Source organism: Ovis canadensis, chromosome 3 (assembly GCF_042477335.2).
Source record: "Ovis canadensis isolate MfBH-ARS-UI-01 breed Bighorn chromosome 3, ARS-UI_OviCan_v2, whole genome shotgun sequence".
NCBI classification, from domain to species: domain Eukaryota; kingdom Metazoa; phylum Chordata; class Mammalia; order Artiodactyla; family Bovidae; genus Ovis; species Ovis canadensis.
The window spans coordinates 231,681,824-231,694,129 of record NC_091247.1 but is presented as its reverse complement, the minus strand read 5'-3'; the positions used below and the strand labels follow the sequence as shown (position 1 = coordinate 231,694,129).

Here is a 12,306-nt window from a genome sequence, read left to right as displayed (position 1 = left end):
CCACTGCATCCTGGAACTGTCCCTCTGAGGCTGCCTAGAGAGGAGCCACGTGCACACGTGCTCTGGGTGTGCCCACCCCGTGCCGCCTGCACCCTCTCCTCCAGGGGGCCTGCAGGCACCTCAGGGTGCCTTGGTTTCAGGACGAGGACAGAGAGGAGTGGGAGCAGGTGCGCGATCTCTGTATCACATCCAAACTCCAGCGAGAGTGAACGGATGCCAACACTCGGGCACAACCTGCGGGCACCTTGTTGCCCAGCTGGGTTGTGAGCATCACCTCATTAGTTCCACAGACCTTCACTGGCATAGGGCTGGGGTGCGGATCAAAAGAGGGGACTCAGCCCTGCTCCTGTGGGTGTCTTATTATTAAACATACTTTTATTTGGTTGCACTGGATCGTAGTCGCAGCACACAGGATCTTCACTGTGCGAGGGATCTTTATGTCATTTGAACTCTTAGTTTTACCACGCAGATCTAGTTCCTGCACCAAGGCTCGAACCCAGGACCCTTGCGCTGGGAGAGTGAAGGCTTGGCCGCTGGGTCACCAGGGAAGCCCCGCTCTTGTGGTGTTTAGTGACTAGCAAAGGAGGTGAGCACCCGGCCTGAGCACACAGACAGAGTGGAGTTCAGTGCAAAGACACCTAGACTGCCCAGGTTTCGGGGTGTGGGAACTGCCTCGGTGCAACAGGAGAGAACCATCAGGTGCTGCTGCAGCTCCCCCCTTGACTAAGGGCTGAGGTGTGTGCACGCGTGCATGAAGCGCTGAAGCTGCACGCTTGAGGCTTGTGTGCTCAGGACACACCTTACAGCAGAAAGCGGAGAGGAACTAGAGAGCCTCCTGGTGACAGTGAAAGAGGAGGGCAGAAAAGCAGGCTTAAAACGCTCAAAAAAATGAAGACCGTGGAGTCCAGTCCCATCACTTCATGGCAAAGAGATGGGGAAACGATGGAAACAGGGACAGACTTTACTTTCTTGGGTTCCAAAATCACTGCAGATGGTGACTGCAGCCGTGAAATTAAACGACGCTTTCTCCGTGGAATAACAGCTATGACCAACCTAGAGAAAGTGAAAGTGAAGTCGCTCAGTCGTGTCCAACTCTTTGCGACCCCATGGACTGTAGCCCATGAGGCTCCTCCATCCATGGGATTTTCTAGGCAAGAATACTGGAGTGGGTTGCGATCTCCTTCTCCAGGGCATCTTCCCGACCCAAGGATCAAACCCGAGTCTCCCGCATTTCAGGCAGACGCTTTACCATCTAAGCCACCAGGGAATCCCATGATCCAAGCTAGACAGCATATTAAAGACTATAGACATTACTTTACTGACAAAGGTCCATCTAGTCAAAGCTGTGGTTTTTCCAGTAGTTGTGTATGGATATGAGAGTTGGACTATAAAGAAGGCTGAGGGCCAAAGAACTGATGCTTTTAAACTGTGGTGGTGGAGAAGATTCTTGAGAGTCCCTTGGACTGCAAGGAGATCCAACCAGTCCATCCTAAAGGAAATCAGTCCATCCTAAAGGAAGTCCTGGGTGTTCGCTGGAAGGACCGACGCTGAGGCTAAAGCTCCGATACTTTGGCCACCTGATGCAAAGAACTGACCCATCAGAAAAGACCCTGATGCTGGGAAAGATTGAAGGCAGGAGAAGGGGACAACAGAGGATGAGATGGTTGGATGGCATCACCAACTCAATGGACATGAGTTTGAGCAAGTTCTGGGAGTCAGTGATGGGCAGGGAAGCCTGGTGTGCTGCAGTCCATGGGGCTGCAGAGTCAGACATAACTGAGCAACTGAACAAAACAAAAGATTTTATAGTTCAATGGAAATGAAAACTTAATCATGACTGTGTCAGTTATATCATTAAAAAATTTACCCGTTATAAATGCCACAAAGGAAGAGTCCTTGGTCCCACGGAAGCATAGCTGTGGGCTGAGGTAGTAGCTGAAGCAGTCAGGGCTGCCTCCCTGTCTGCCGAGACCTGAGGCAGGGCACTCACGCGTGTGCGTGAGGTCTCCCCTCCCCTCCCCTCCATGCAGGGCTTGCTGTGATGCTTTGAGAGCAGAAAAGCTTGTTTCTCATCATGGTAGCTGTGTTAGTGTGATGCCCCCTCTTCATACAGGCACCGGTATGCACACCCGACCCAGACGCACACTCGCATGCTATACACCCATTTAATGGCCCCAGATGCTGTCCAAAATGCCCCCGCTCTGCTGCTGTTGATTGGAAAAGCAGCTCTGGGCTTCCTTGGTGGCTCAATGGTAAAGAATTCACCAGGCAATGCAGGAGACGTGGGTTCGATCCCTGGTCCGGAAAGATCCCACTTGCCACGGGGCAGCTGAGCCACGGCTCCTGAGCCCGCGCCCTGCCGCGTGCGCTCTGCAGGAGAAGCTGCAGCAGTGGGAAACCGGGCGCCGCAGCAACGGAGGAGCCGCCTCGCCACGACCAGAGAGAAGCCGGCAGAGCAACGCAGCCTCCGCACGGTCAGGAGCAAGCAAAATGCAGCAGCCCTTCCCTGTGAGCCTAAGACCATCCACGCCCCTAAGCGGCTTCCTCAGGGAGCCCAGGCCCCTCTGCCAGGAGCTGCTTGTGTTGGGATGAACAGAACAGCAGGCAGTGGGTGCCGCGGTTTCCCCTCAGGTGGTGGGAAGGAAAGGAGGGGTCCCGATTCCACCTCCCCCTCCCCCCACCCCGTGACCTTGACCGCGACCACAGGGAGACCACCCTCCCCTCGCCTTCCCATTGTCCCTCTTTGCTCAGGTGCTTGCTTGTCCCCCAAATGGCCAGAAGGGGTGGCAAAAGGGGGCATCTCCATGGAATAGAATGAATTCCGCCTCTTCTCTGACTGTTGTCCCAGAAGTCATGCGTCCTGGTTAGGGTACCCAGGCAGGGCCTGCAGCTCACTCTGAGGGGGGCCTGACGACCAGGTGGGTGTGCCTGCCCCCCACCGGGGTCTGTACTCACCGTGACTCCTGCATCTGACCCTGACCTTCGTCATACCTGCACACCACCCGGGACGTCTGGAGAGTCCCACCAGTCCCCCGACCCCTGGCCTGCCAAAGGGGCAGCAGTAGCAGAGGGGGGAGGCACGCATTTGTGCCCCCAGCCTCCTGGGCTCCTTTGCGTGGAGACCCCCCGCCTCAGGTGGTCACAGCCCCGGGGGCCAAGGCAAGCCTGCCCCGCCACCCCACCCCCACCCCGCCAGGAGGACGAGCAGAGCCCCTCTGCCCAGAGGAGCAGACCCAGGGAGGGGGAGCAGAGGCAGAGGGACCCGGGGCTGGGGAGGGTCTGAGATGGCAGGGCCCCGGGGGGCAGTCTCTACCTGGGCCCAGGTCCCTCGGCAAGGGTGCAAACTCCCCCCGTCTTGCAGACCCTACAACACTGTGGCGTGAGCGGCCTCATCAGCTGGGTGTCCAGAGCCCACCTTCCCAAGGGGGCACCTGGGTCTTTGGGGACCACAGCCCCCTCCAGCCTGGAGGGACCCTCAGTCCAGCCTCCTGTCTTGCCAAGAAGTGGATCTCCAGGTGGTTGGGGCCTAGGGAGCAAGGGAAGGGGTCAGCTCACCACCAGCAGAGCCAGCCCGGGGCAGGCACGGGGAGCACAGGGGCTCCTGCTCCCGGGGTTTGGGTTCTCTGTGGGCGGTGGAGCGTCAGTGTGGTGAGCTGCTTCCGCCAAGGGGGTTGTCTACACAGGGTGGGAGCCAGGCCCCTTCCTGCCAGGCGGATGCTGGGAACTGGCCGCTCTTGTCTGCTCTAAATTTGCACAAAGGAAATAAACAAAATCAAAGTTGTCTTGTCATCAACCCCAGTGATTGCCGAGGTAGCTTTTAGGGCTGAACTGTTCTGTCCTCCTCCCTGCAAAGCTGCACTTCACTCGCGGCGAGAGGGCGTGGGACTCGGTGCCGCTGACTGTGGACTCCGGATGCTGCCACAAGGCAGAGCCAGGGCCGGAGACGGGCCTGTGCGCCAGGTCCTGTGCTAATTCCAGAACACGAGGCCCAGGCCGGAGCGGGGACGCATCGGAGGGGAGACCTACTCTGGGCAGCAGCTCCCGGTTCACACGCACCTCACACCTGCACACCAGGTGAGGCCAGCTCAGGGCATTGTCTCAGGAACGGGGTCCCGGTACCACTGCTGTGCTCAGCACCAAGGCCATGCCCCCGATGGCCTGCCTTTAGGGGCGCCATTTGCCTCTCAGCCACCCTCAGCCTGGGGCAGGCTGGTGCCTGGAGGCCCCTCAGGGGGTTTTGCTCTCAGTGCTTCTTTTGAGAATGTCACGATGGCTACTCAGCTGTGAAGGATCAGAAGCCTGTGCAGGGGTCCTGAGCTTGGCTGTGGCCGGCTGGGTGGTCCCGAGGGGACTTGCTTCTTCACTCCACTCTCAGCCCTTGTGTGAGACGCTCTGAAGGGCAAGGGGTGAGCCCTCCTGGGGTGGCCCTCAACCAGCTAGGGCCGGGAGCCAGCAGGTAAATGTTCTGGCTCCCCACCTTCGGGAGGTGCATCAGGGAAGGGCACCCAGCCTAAGGATGGGCCTTATGCGGCTTTTGGTCCCTCTGCCTCGCTCTTGCCCACTCCTCAGTACAGCACACAGTGGGGCCTTTACCAAACCAGCTGCCTGCCCTCTGCCCTTTCATGTCCTCCTGCCTGGAACCGAGCACAGTGCGCAGAGATCCAGCAGCCTCGGGGAGCCATGAGGACTGAGAGCACACACAGGGACCAGGACCGAGAGGAGCCTGATGCCCTCCACGCCAGCCTCCAGACCCCCTGTGGCGCAAGGAGTGCCGTGGCTTACTAGACTGTCTTCCTGGGGTCTTCTCTTAGAGCTTAATACTTGCATCGCACCTAACCCCCTGTTGAAATATTCCCATTAACATCCAAAAAGAATGTTGCTAGTGACATGAAGAATATAAAGTCCCAGTTGTACATGTATTTTTTTCTTTGCCTTATAGATTGTATTTTTAGATCTGATTATGTTTTTCTCCTTAACACTTTGAATCATGAACTTCTTAGTCAATATTTCATAACTAGACTGAGCTGAGACCACCATTCTTCACTTTATAATGATCTTGGCTACTCTGCCTTAATTTTTTTTTGCCTTAAACTATACCTTGATTCTCTCAATCTCCTTCTAGCCTCAAATAAAACTCACATACGACTGCCGCTCTCAGCCTCCTGGCTGAGCACACCGAATCCTCTGAGATGGGTACTTTCATCGTGGCCAAAATAGCTTTTCATGTTAGAGTTTATCTTTTTTATTTTTAGCTTTTCTGTCAGTGTTTCTGTTTGCCTTTGGGGGTCCCTAATAAACAGCTAGGACGTGTTCACTGCAGGGAAAGAGGAAGGAGCCGTCCTCCTCGGCTCCGGTGGCGACTGCAGTCTTTGTCTCCTTTCAGTCCTTTCCAGTGTAGTTTTGAGCATAGACTCTGCATATTTATTTTTCCTTAACAACATAACAAACATTTTCTGTATGATTGTTATTTGTAAGCACACTTTTTTTCAAATCAGCCCAATATTCCAATTATTTATTTCTAATCTAAATCAGTTAACCCTATTGGTCAATATTTAGATTGTTTTTATGCTTTCAACTCTTTTTACTCACTTATTTCTGGCCTCACGAGGTCTTGGTTGCTGCGTGCCGGCTTTCTGAGCTGTGGGGAGCAGGGCTCCCGCCCGGCTGCGCAGTCATCTCAGGGCGGCCTCTCCTGCTGTGAGCATGGACCCTGGAGCCTGCGGCCCCGGGAGCTGTGGCGCACGGGCTTAACTGCTCCACAGCACATGGGGTCTTCCTGGACCAAGAATCAGACCTGTGTCCCCCACATCGGCAGGCGGATTCTTAACCGCTGGGCCACCAGGGAAGTCCCTGCTTCCAACATCTCAAACAGGAACGTGTGTAAAGCTTTTCGTGCAGGGCATTGCCCTTGGCTGGGCTTCCAGAAGGCAGAGTGCAGGGCATTGCCCTTGGCTGGGCTTCCAGAAGGCAGAGTCCCGGCACAGGGGGCTGACTCATTCCCCACTCCGGCTCCGAAGGGCCCCCAGCAGGTGTGCCAGGCGCTGCACCAGGCTCTGGGAGGACAGGGAGCATTAGCCATGTCCTGCTCTCTGGCTTCCTGGGTGGTGCTAGTGGTAAGGAACCTGCCTACCAACGCAGGAGACATAAGAGACGTGGGTTTGATCCCTGGGTCGGGAAGGTCCCCTGGAGGAGGTCAGGGCAACCCACGCCAGTATTCTTGCCTGGAGAATCCCATGGACAGAGGAGCCTGGCGGGCTACAGTCCATGGGGTCGCACAGAGTCGGACACGACTGAAGCGACCTGGCACACACACATGCTCTTAGACTCTCGATTGGCATCATCTGCCAGGGGAGGGACAGGGCCCAGAGCCGGGGCTCCCGCATCCAGGATGGTAGGAGATCGCCCAGGCACACGCAGAGGACAGCAGATGCCCACAGGAAGCTGTTTCCAAGGGCGGAAGTGGGGTGGAGGGAAGAGGGGCTGGAGGGCAGCAACAGGGCAGGTGGAGGTTCAGCTGGGAGCCGCCAGAATTGCGGCCACAGGATTAGGAGGGCGAGCGGCTTGCTCAGGTTTCTGCCAAGACTGCTCTCCTTGCAGGTGCTGGTGGACTTGCAGAGGCAGGTGGGGGCTGGGAGCCTGCAGGGAGCTGCTTGATGCCCAAAGATCCAGGCGGTGTGATCCGGCAGAGGTGGGGGGTGAGCGGGCAGAGTTAGGGGTGATGGGTGGGGGCGAAGCTGACAGCAGGGAAGTCTAGGCTGGCTCCAGCCCAGCAAACTGGAAAACACAATAGAGCACTGATCCATTGGGATGGCTGAAAAGTTGTTTTCCAAACCAGCTTGTGCAACACCTGAACGAACTTTTCAGCCAACCCAAGAGGACGCGGGCACGTGCGGGGAAAGCTCATGGGTTCCAAGTGTCTGTGGCAGCCACCGGGCGTGTGCTCCTGTGCACCTCTGTGTCAGGGTCCCCTTGACAGAGTCCCTCGAGGCCGCTGCCCAGGGACCGGCAGAGGGCGCTCCTGGAGGACAGCTGGGCCTGTGCCTCCCTGGGTGGCACAGGGCGGGGCCCAGCTCGGGGAGGGCTCCAGTGAGAGGGAGCTGGAGCTGGAGACTGAGCCCAGGCAGGGAGCCCGGGCTGAGAAGCCCCCAGAAGCTGGGGGCGTGAAGGAAGGTGCCTGAGAGGTCAGGAGAGGAGGCCAGGGCGGAGAGCCGGGCAGGTGTGGGAAGGGCCCCACAGGAAGCTGCGCCCTGCGAAGGCCACCAAGCACGTCTGGCCGCTGTCCCAAAGGCAGGCAGGTAGAGAGAGCCTCAGAGACAGAGAGGTGGGGAGGTGAGCTGGAGGAGGGCACCGAGCCCAGTGGCGGGGCGGGGGTGCTGGGTAAATGGAGCCTCCCGGGTGTGGGAGGCTCAAGGGCGGGCAGCTGCTCAGGGCTCCGCTTCTTTCAGCCGCACTCGGTAAGAGGTTTGCTCACAGGTGCTCCGCTGGGTCTCCCTGTTCCGCAGGGTCGGGGCCCTGGCCTGCGCGGCGGTTGCCCAGATGCTGAGGGGTCACTGATGACGCCTGGCGCGTGACTGTGTCCTCTGTGGGTGGGTGAGCAGAGGCACATGGTTTCACAGACAGGTGTCTCTGACCTCCACGTGTGGACTGTCTCCCTGGCCCTCCTCCTTCCATCCCCTGCACCCGTGGTCTTCTTCCTGCTGCTCTTGTCCTGGGTCTGGGGGGCAGGGGGGGGCAGGCCCACCCTCGGGAAAGCGCTGACCGCCACGCTGACCTCAGCGCCTGAGAGCGGGTGCTCGTGGAGCCAGAAGCAACGGAAGCCCTTTCCCCAGCAGGCAGGGCATGTGACAAAGAGTCACCTCTTGCCTTCTGGCTCTCTGTGGAGAATTTTTAAAACACCAGTCTTAGGATATAAGCAGAGTGATGCCTGCTGTGCCTCACACACGCATTCACAAGCATGCGGGCACACTCACAGGCCTGCACACACTCCCAGCCTGGTGCTCCAGTGCAGGCAGACAGCACACGCATCTCATGACCTCTCGGGCCTCAGCTTCCTCACTGACCCAGCGAGTGGCGGTGGAGAGCGGCCGCCACACACCACACCAGGAGCCCGGCAGAGCTTCAGACAGCAGCTCCAGCACCCTGGCCCCTCGGCCCCTGCCACTGTGGGCAGCGCCTGGTCCCCAGCCCCGTATCTGCTTCCCTCACCCCAGAAATAGCCAGGGTCACACCAAGCAGAAAGTTTATTGAGGTGCTGGACTGCGGGGAGTGTTTGCAGCGGCAAAGCAGATGCTGGTGTGGTTGGGGCCCAGGCCAGGGCCCCCTCCTCCTAGCAGCGTCTGGGACTCGGGGTGAGCATCAGGGACGACTCCTAGTCCCCACCAAGGCCCTCCTGGGGAACCCCTCCCTGTGTCCCCCGAGCGCCAAGTGGGGCAGTATGGGGGGCCCTCTCTTTGTCCCCATGATGAGGACAGGACGATCCCTTGATATTCACTATAAAAATTAAAACTCCTTTATAAATCACGGGGGACGAGCAAGAGGGGTCACCTGGGAGCTTCCTCCCCACGCACCTCCCAGTTCCGACCCCACAGTGAAGAGCAGAGGGTGAGAGTTCGCAGCACAGAGGAGCAGAGACAGACGGGGTTTGGGGGGGCTGCGGGCAGCCCCAGGTGGCAGGGGGACGCGTGGGGGGCAGAGGCGCAGGGCCCCCCCGGGCGAGGATGCGCAATCCCGCACAGCCCGCGGCCCCCCAGGTGTCAGGCCCCACGGGCCCCCAGTCCAGTCCTTGCCGAAGCTGAGGCAGCCTCCTGAGGTGGCCCCAGCCCTGGCTGCTCCCGGGGCAGGAGAGCGGGGCAGCTACTCCAGGTAGATGTCCTCTGTGGGGCAGGCATACTCCAGGTGCTGCTGGTAGTACTCCAGGAAGGCGCGGCTTCAGGGGGAGAGCATCCTCAGGCCCGGGGCCCCACGGCCCCACCCAGGCCCGCCACACTGCCCCAGCTTCAGCCCTCAGCCTCCTGACCCGGACCTGGCTCCTCACTGTCTGGGTCCAGTGTGGCCTTCCCTACCCCCACCCCCCCCACCCCATGGAATGCCGCTCCCACACTGAGGACCACCCGCCGAGGACCACGCGCCCAGGCCCCTCGACACCCTCCGCTGCCATCTGACCCCCCACCCCGTCCCCACGCCCGACACCCTCCACTGCCATCTGACCCCTCCACTCTGTCCCCATGCCCCTCGACACCCTCCACTGCCATCTGACCCCCCCACCCCGTCCCCACGCCCGACACCTTCCACTGCCATCTGACCCCTCCACTCTGTCCCCATGCCCCTCGACACCCTCCGCTGCCATCTGACCCCCCCACCCCGTCCCCACGCCCGACACCTTCCACTGCCATCTGACCCCTCCACTCTGTCCCCATGCCCCTCGACACCCTCCACTGCCATCTGACCCCCCCACGCCCCCCAAACCTCATCCCCACCCTCCCCGCAGCTGCGTGTGCCGGGGCACCAGGCCAGCACCCCGTCCCGGTCCTGGCCATCATGTGCACTGGCCCACCCTCCAGACCCACTCACCCCACACTCTGGGCCACGGGCCTCATCGACTCCTGGGAGACAAAGACGTGGCAGGCAAAGCGGCTCAGCAGCGGGTGTTTGGTGATGAAGCCAAAATAGCTGTGGGGGGTGGGGCAGCAAGCGCACAGGGGTGTCAGGGCATGGAGCACCGGCCCCCAGGTCAGAGCGCAGGGTGCAGGGCGGGCAGGGCTGGGGAGTGTGCAGGTCACATGATCTCTGTCCAGGAGCACAGTGCTGGGCACCATGAGGAGTTAGCGATCTTTGTTAATGTGTCTACAAGGGTGTCCAGCTGCATCTTCTTCCTCCCGAGCCAGCGCCCGGAGCCTGCCCCCAGGCCGCACGGCGAGGCGGTCTCTCCCCAGTCTGCTGGGCGTCCCGGGTGACCCCGCCCCGTCCTTCCCCTGAGGCCTGGAGCCTGCCCAGCTCCACCTCTGGTCCTGCACACCCACAGTACTTTTCAGGCTCCGCTGTGGGCTTGACGTGGGCCCTGATGTGCACAAGAGTCCTCCTGGAGGAGAAGCTTGTACCCCAGCTCCGGGGGCCCAGCTCTGTTCCCTGTGTGGCTTTCCTGAACCTGCCCTTCTTCTCAGCAAGACATCAACAAAAACTACTGTCCAGAGGGAGGGCCTGTCAGCGGCCAGCAGCAGGAGGCTCGGGACCCTCACCCAGCTGTGGCCCATCCCGTCCATGCTGGGGGGTCAGGGCTTTGTGGCTCCTCCAGATGGGAGCCCACAGGACAGCGTCATCGCCAGCACAGCATGCGTGTGTGGGCCTTGTCTCGAGCGCCACGCTCAGATGACTGGATTCAGAGCAAGGGCCAGGCACCCGCCTAAGCAAGCTCTTTTCATTAATAACCGGCACAAACCTCACAACAGTGCGGTGAGGCTGGTCTCAAGGGGACGGCACCAAGGCCCAGAAAGGGTCGAACACGCACCGCGGACAGACAGCAAGCCTGCAGCACCCTGGACACGCTCTCTACCGCCTGTGATCACAGCCACCACTCACTCCTCCCTTGTCCAGACCCCAGGCACCCAGCAGAGGCCAACCTCACCCCTGAGCTACCAGGCACCGTCGCCCTGTGCCTCCTCCCTGAGGGGCCTGGGCTGGGCTCTGGAGCAGCGAATATCAGGAAGCTCGGGGCCGGGACAGCAGCTCCTCGGTCCCTTCCTGGCCGGCGAACCTCGGAGCTGCACACGGTCAGGGTCTGGCCTGGGGGCCCGAGCCTGTGGCGCCCCGTCTCCCTCTGCCGTCCTTCTCTCTCAAGGCCACCGTCCACATGGCTGCCGTGCACGCCAGTCCTCACGGCACAGTCCACCCCATGGCCTGGTCTGAGCCCCGGTCCCCTACCCAGATCTCCAGCCCGTCAAATCAGCTTCCTCTCAATGGAGAAGCAGCCAGACGGGGCTCTGCCCTGCTAAGGGTGGAAACCACTGCCCAGTCAGCAGACAGTGCGCCCCCAGTCTCACCACAAGCGTGCAAACGGCACACACCCGACCTCAACCCCGGGAACAGAGTGTGCTTCTCACGGTCTGCCTCCCTTGAGGACCTGCGGCCTCAAATACCAGCAGCACCTCCGGGCCCCGGCAGGGCTCCGTGTGCCTCGAGGCTCAGCCCCCATCACCTCCTCTGGGGCACACAGCACTGTGCCGCACGGCTCGCCTCACCGGCACGGCACAGAGTCCAGCTGGGCAGGACGGCCGGCCTCCACCCGCCGGGTACGCCGCTGCTCTCACTCCCACCTCCTCTCTCTTGGCCTGGCCATCTTGTCTGCCTCATGGCCGAAGTTATCCGTCTGCTCCAAAACATACCTGCCCCGAGGTCTCTCTTCCATCCTCCAGACCCCAGTAACAACGGACACCACAACCCCACCACGTCTGCAACTGAAGACTGCACAGCCGGCCTGCCAGGCCCGTTGCTGTGTGGGCCACCAACCGCTCAACAGCCAGGTCACCTGATTCTCCCTGCAGACTGGTCTCTACATCCAGTCAGCTCAGGCCTGCCTGTCCCACCTCCCAAAACCCGCCCGGACACGCCACTTGGAGGGCCCCGCACCTCCTGGCTCTGGCCAGCAGCACTTGGGTCCTTCCGCTTGCACAGTAGGCAGAGCCAGCTGGTCAGCCTGACGGCATCACCCACCACCCCACTGCCGATGGGGTTAACTACAAGCTCCTCGGCAGGGTCAGAAGGGCACAGGTCCTCCGCGTCCCTCCTGCCTCATCTGGCTCCCCTAAAGACCCCCTAGTGCCTCTCACCCCTGGCCCTGGCTCAGCTGGCTCCATGCCAAGAAGACCCACCCTGTCACCCATCTGTCTTTCGAGGTTTATAGAGTGGTCTCCGACTGCCGCCCCCCCCCAAGTCCCAGGAGAATTCAGCCACCTCTGTGCTCGCTGGAGCCCCAGAGAGATGTCCACCGGATCCCTAGAGATGCTTCAAGCACTTACTTGACTGTGTGTCTGTCTTCCCACCCAGACCACATGGGAGCCTGTCTGATCCATGTCTCCCGGACCCGGAACAGAGCGGGCGCCATGTGGGGCTCACCTCATGGAGCCAAGTGGGTGGGGCTGCTGGACGGCGGGACTGCATGTGGGCGGCCCCCGGGGCCTGAGGGGACTAGGGGAAGGGGAAGCCTCTTACCAGCTGTTGCGGGGGTGGCAGCCGCAGAACGAGATGTTCTTCATCTGGAAGAAGTGGCTGCAGTGTTGGAACTGGAAGAGACGGCAGAAGGGTTAGCAGAGG

General features: G+C 60.4%; 1 protein-coding gene across 2 annotated transcripts in view; it reads right to left on the bottom strand.

Moving 5' to 3' along the window:
- Nucleotides 1-8,222: 8,222 nt before the first annotated feature.
- MAPK8IP2 (mitogen-activated protein kinase 8 interacting protein 2) overlaps nt 8,223-12,306 on the bottom strand; it is a 31,117-nt gene continuing 27,033 nt past the window's right edge. For both annotated transcript variants that reach the window (XM_069581890.1, XM_069581891.1), the window contains exons 11-13: nt 12,205-12,275; nt 9,571-9,669; nt 8,223-8,926 (exon numbers count right to left, since the gene is read on the bottom strand). In XM_069581890.1, the coding sequence (XP_069437991.1) occupies nt 8,854-8,926; nt 9,571-9,669; nt 12,205-12,275 (243 nt within the window). In that variant the 3' untranslated portion in view covers nt 8,223-8,853. The remainder of the gene's footprint in view (nt 8,927-9,570; nt 9,670-12,204; nt 12,276-12,306) is intronic.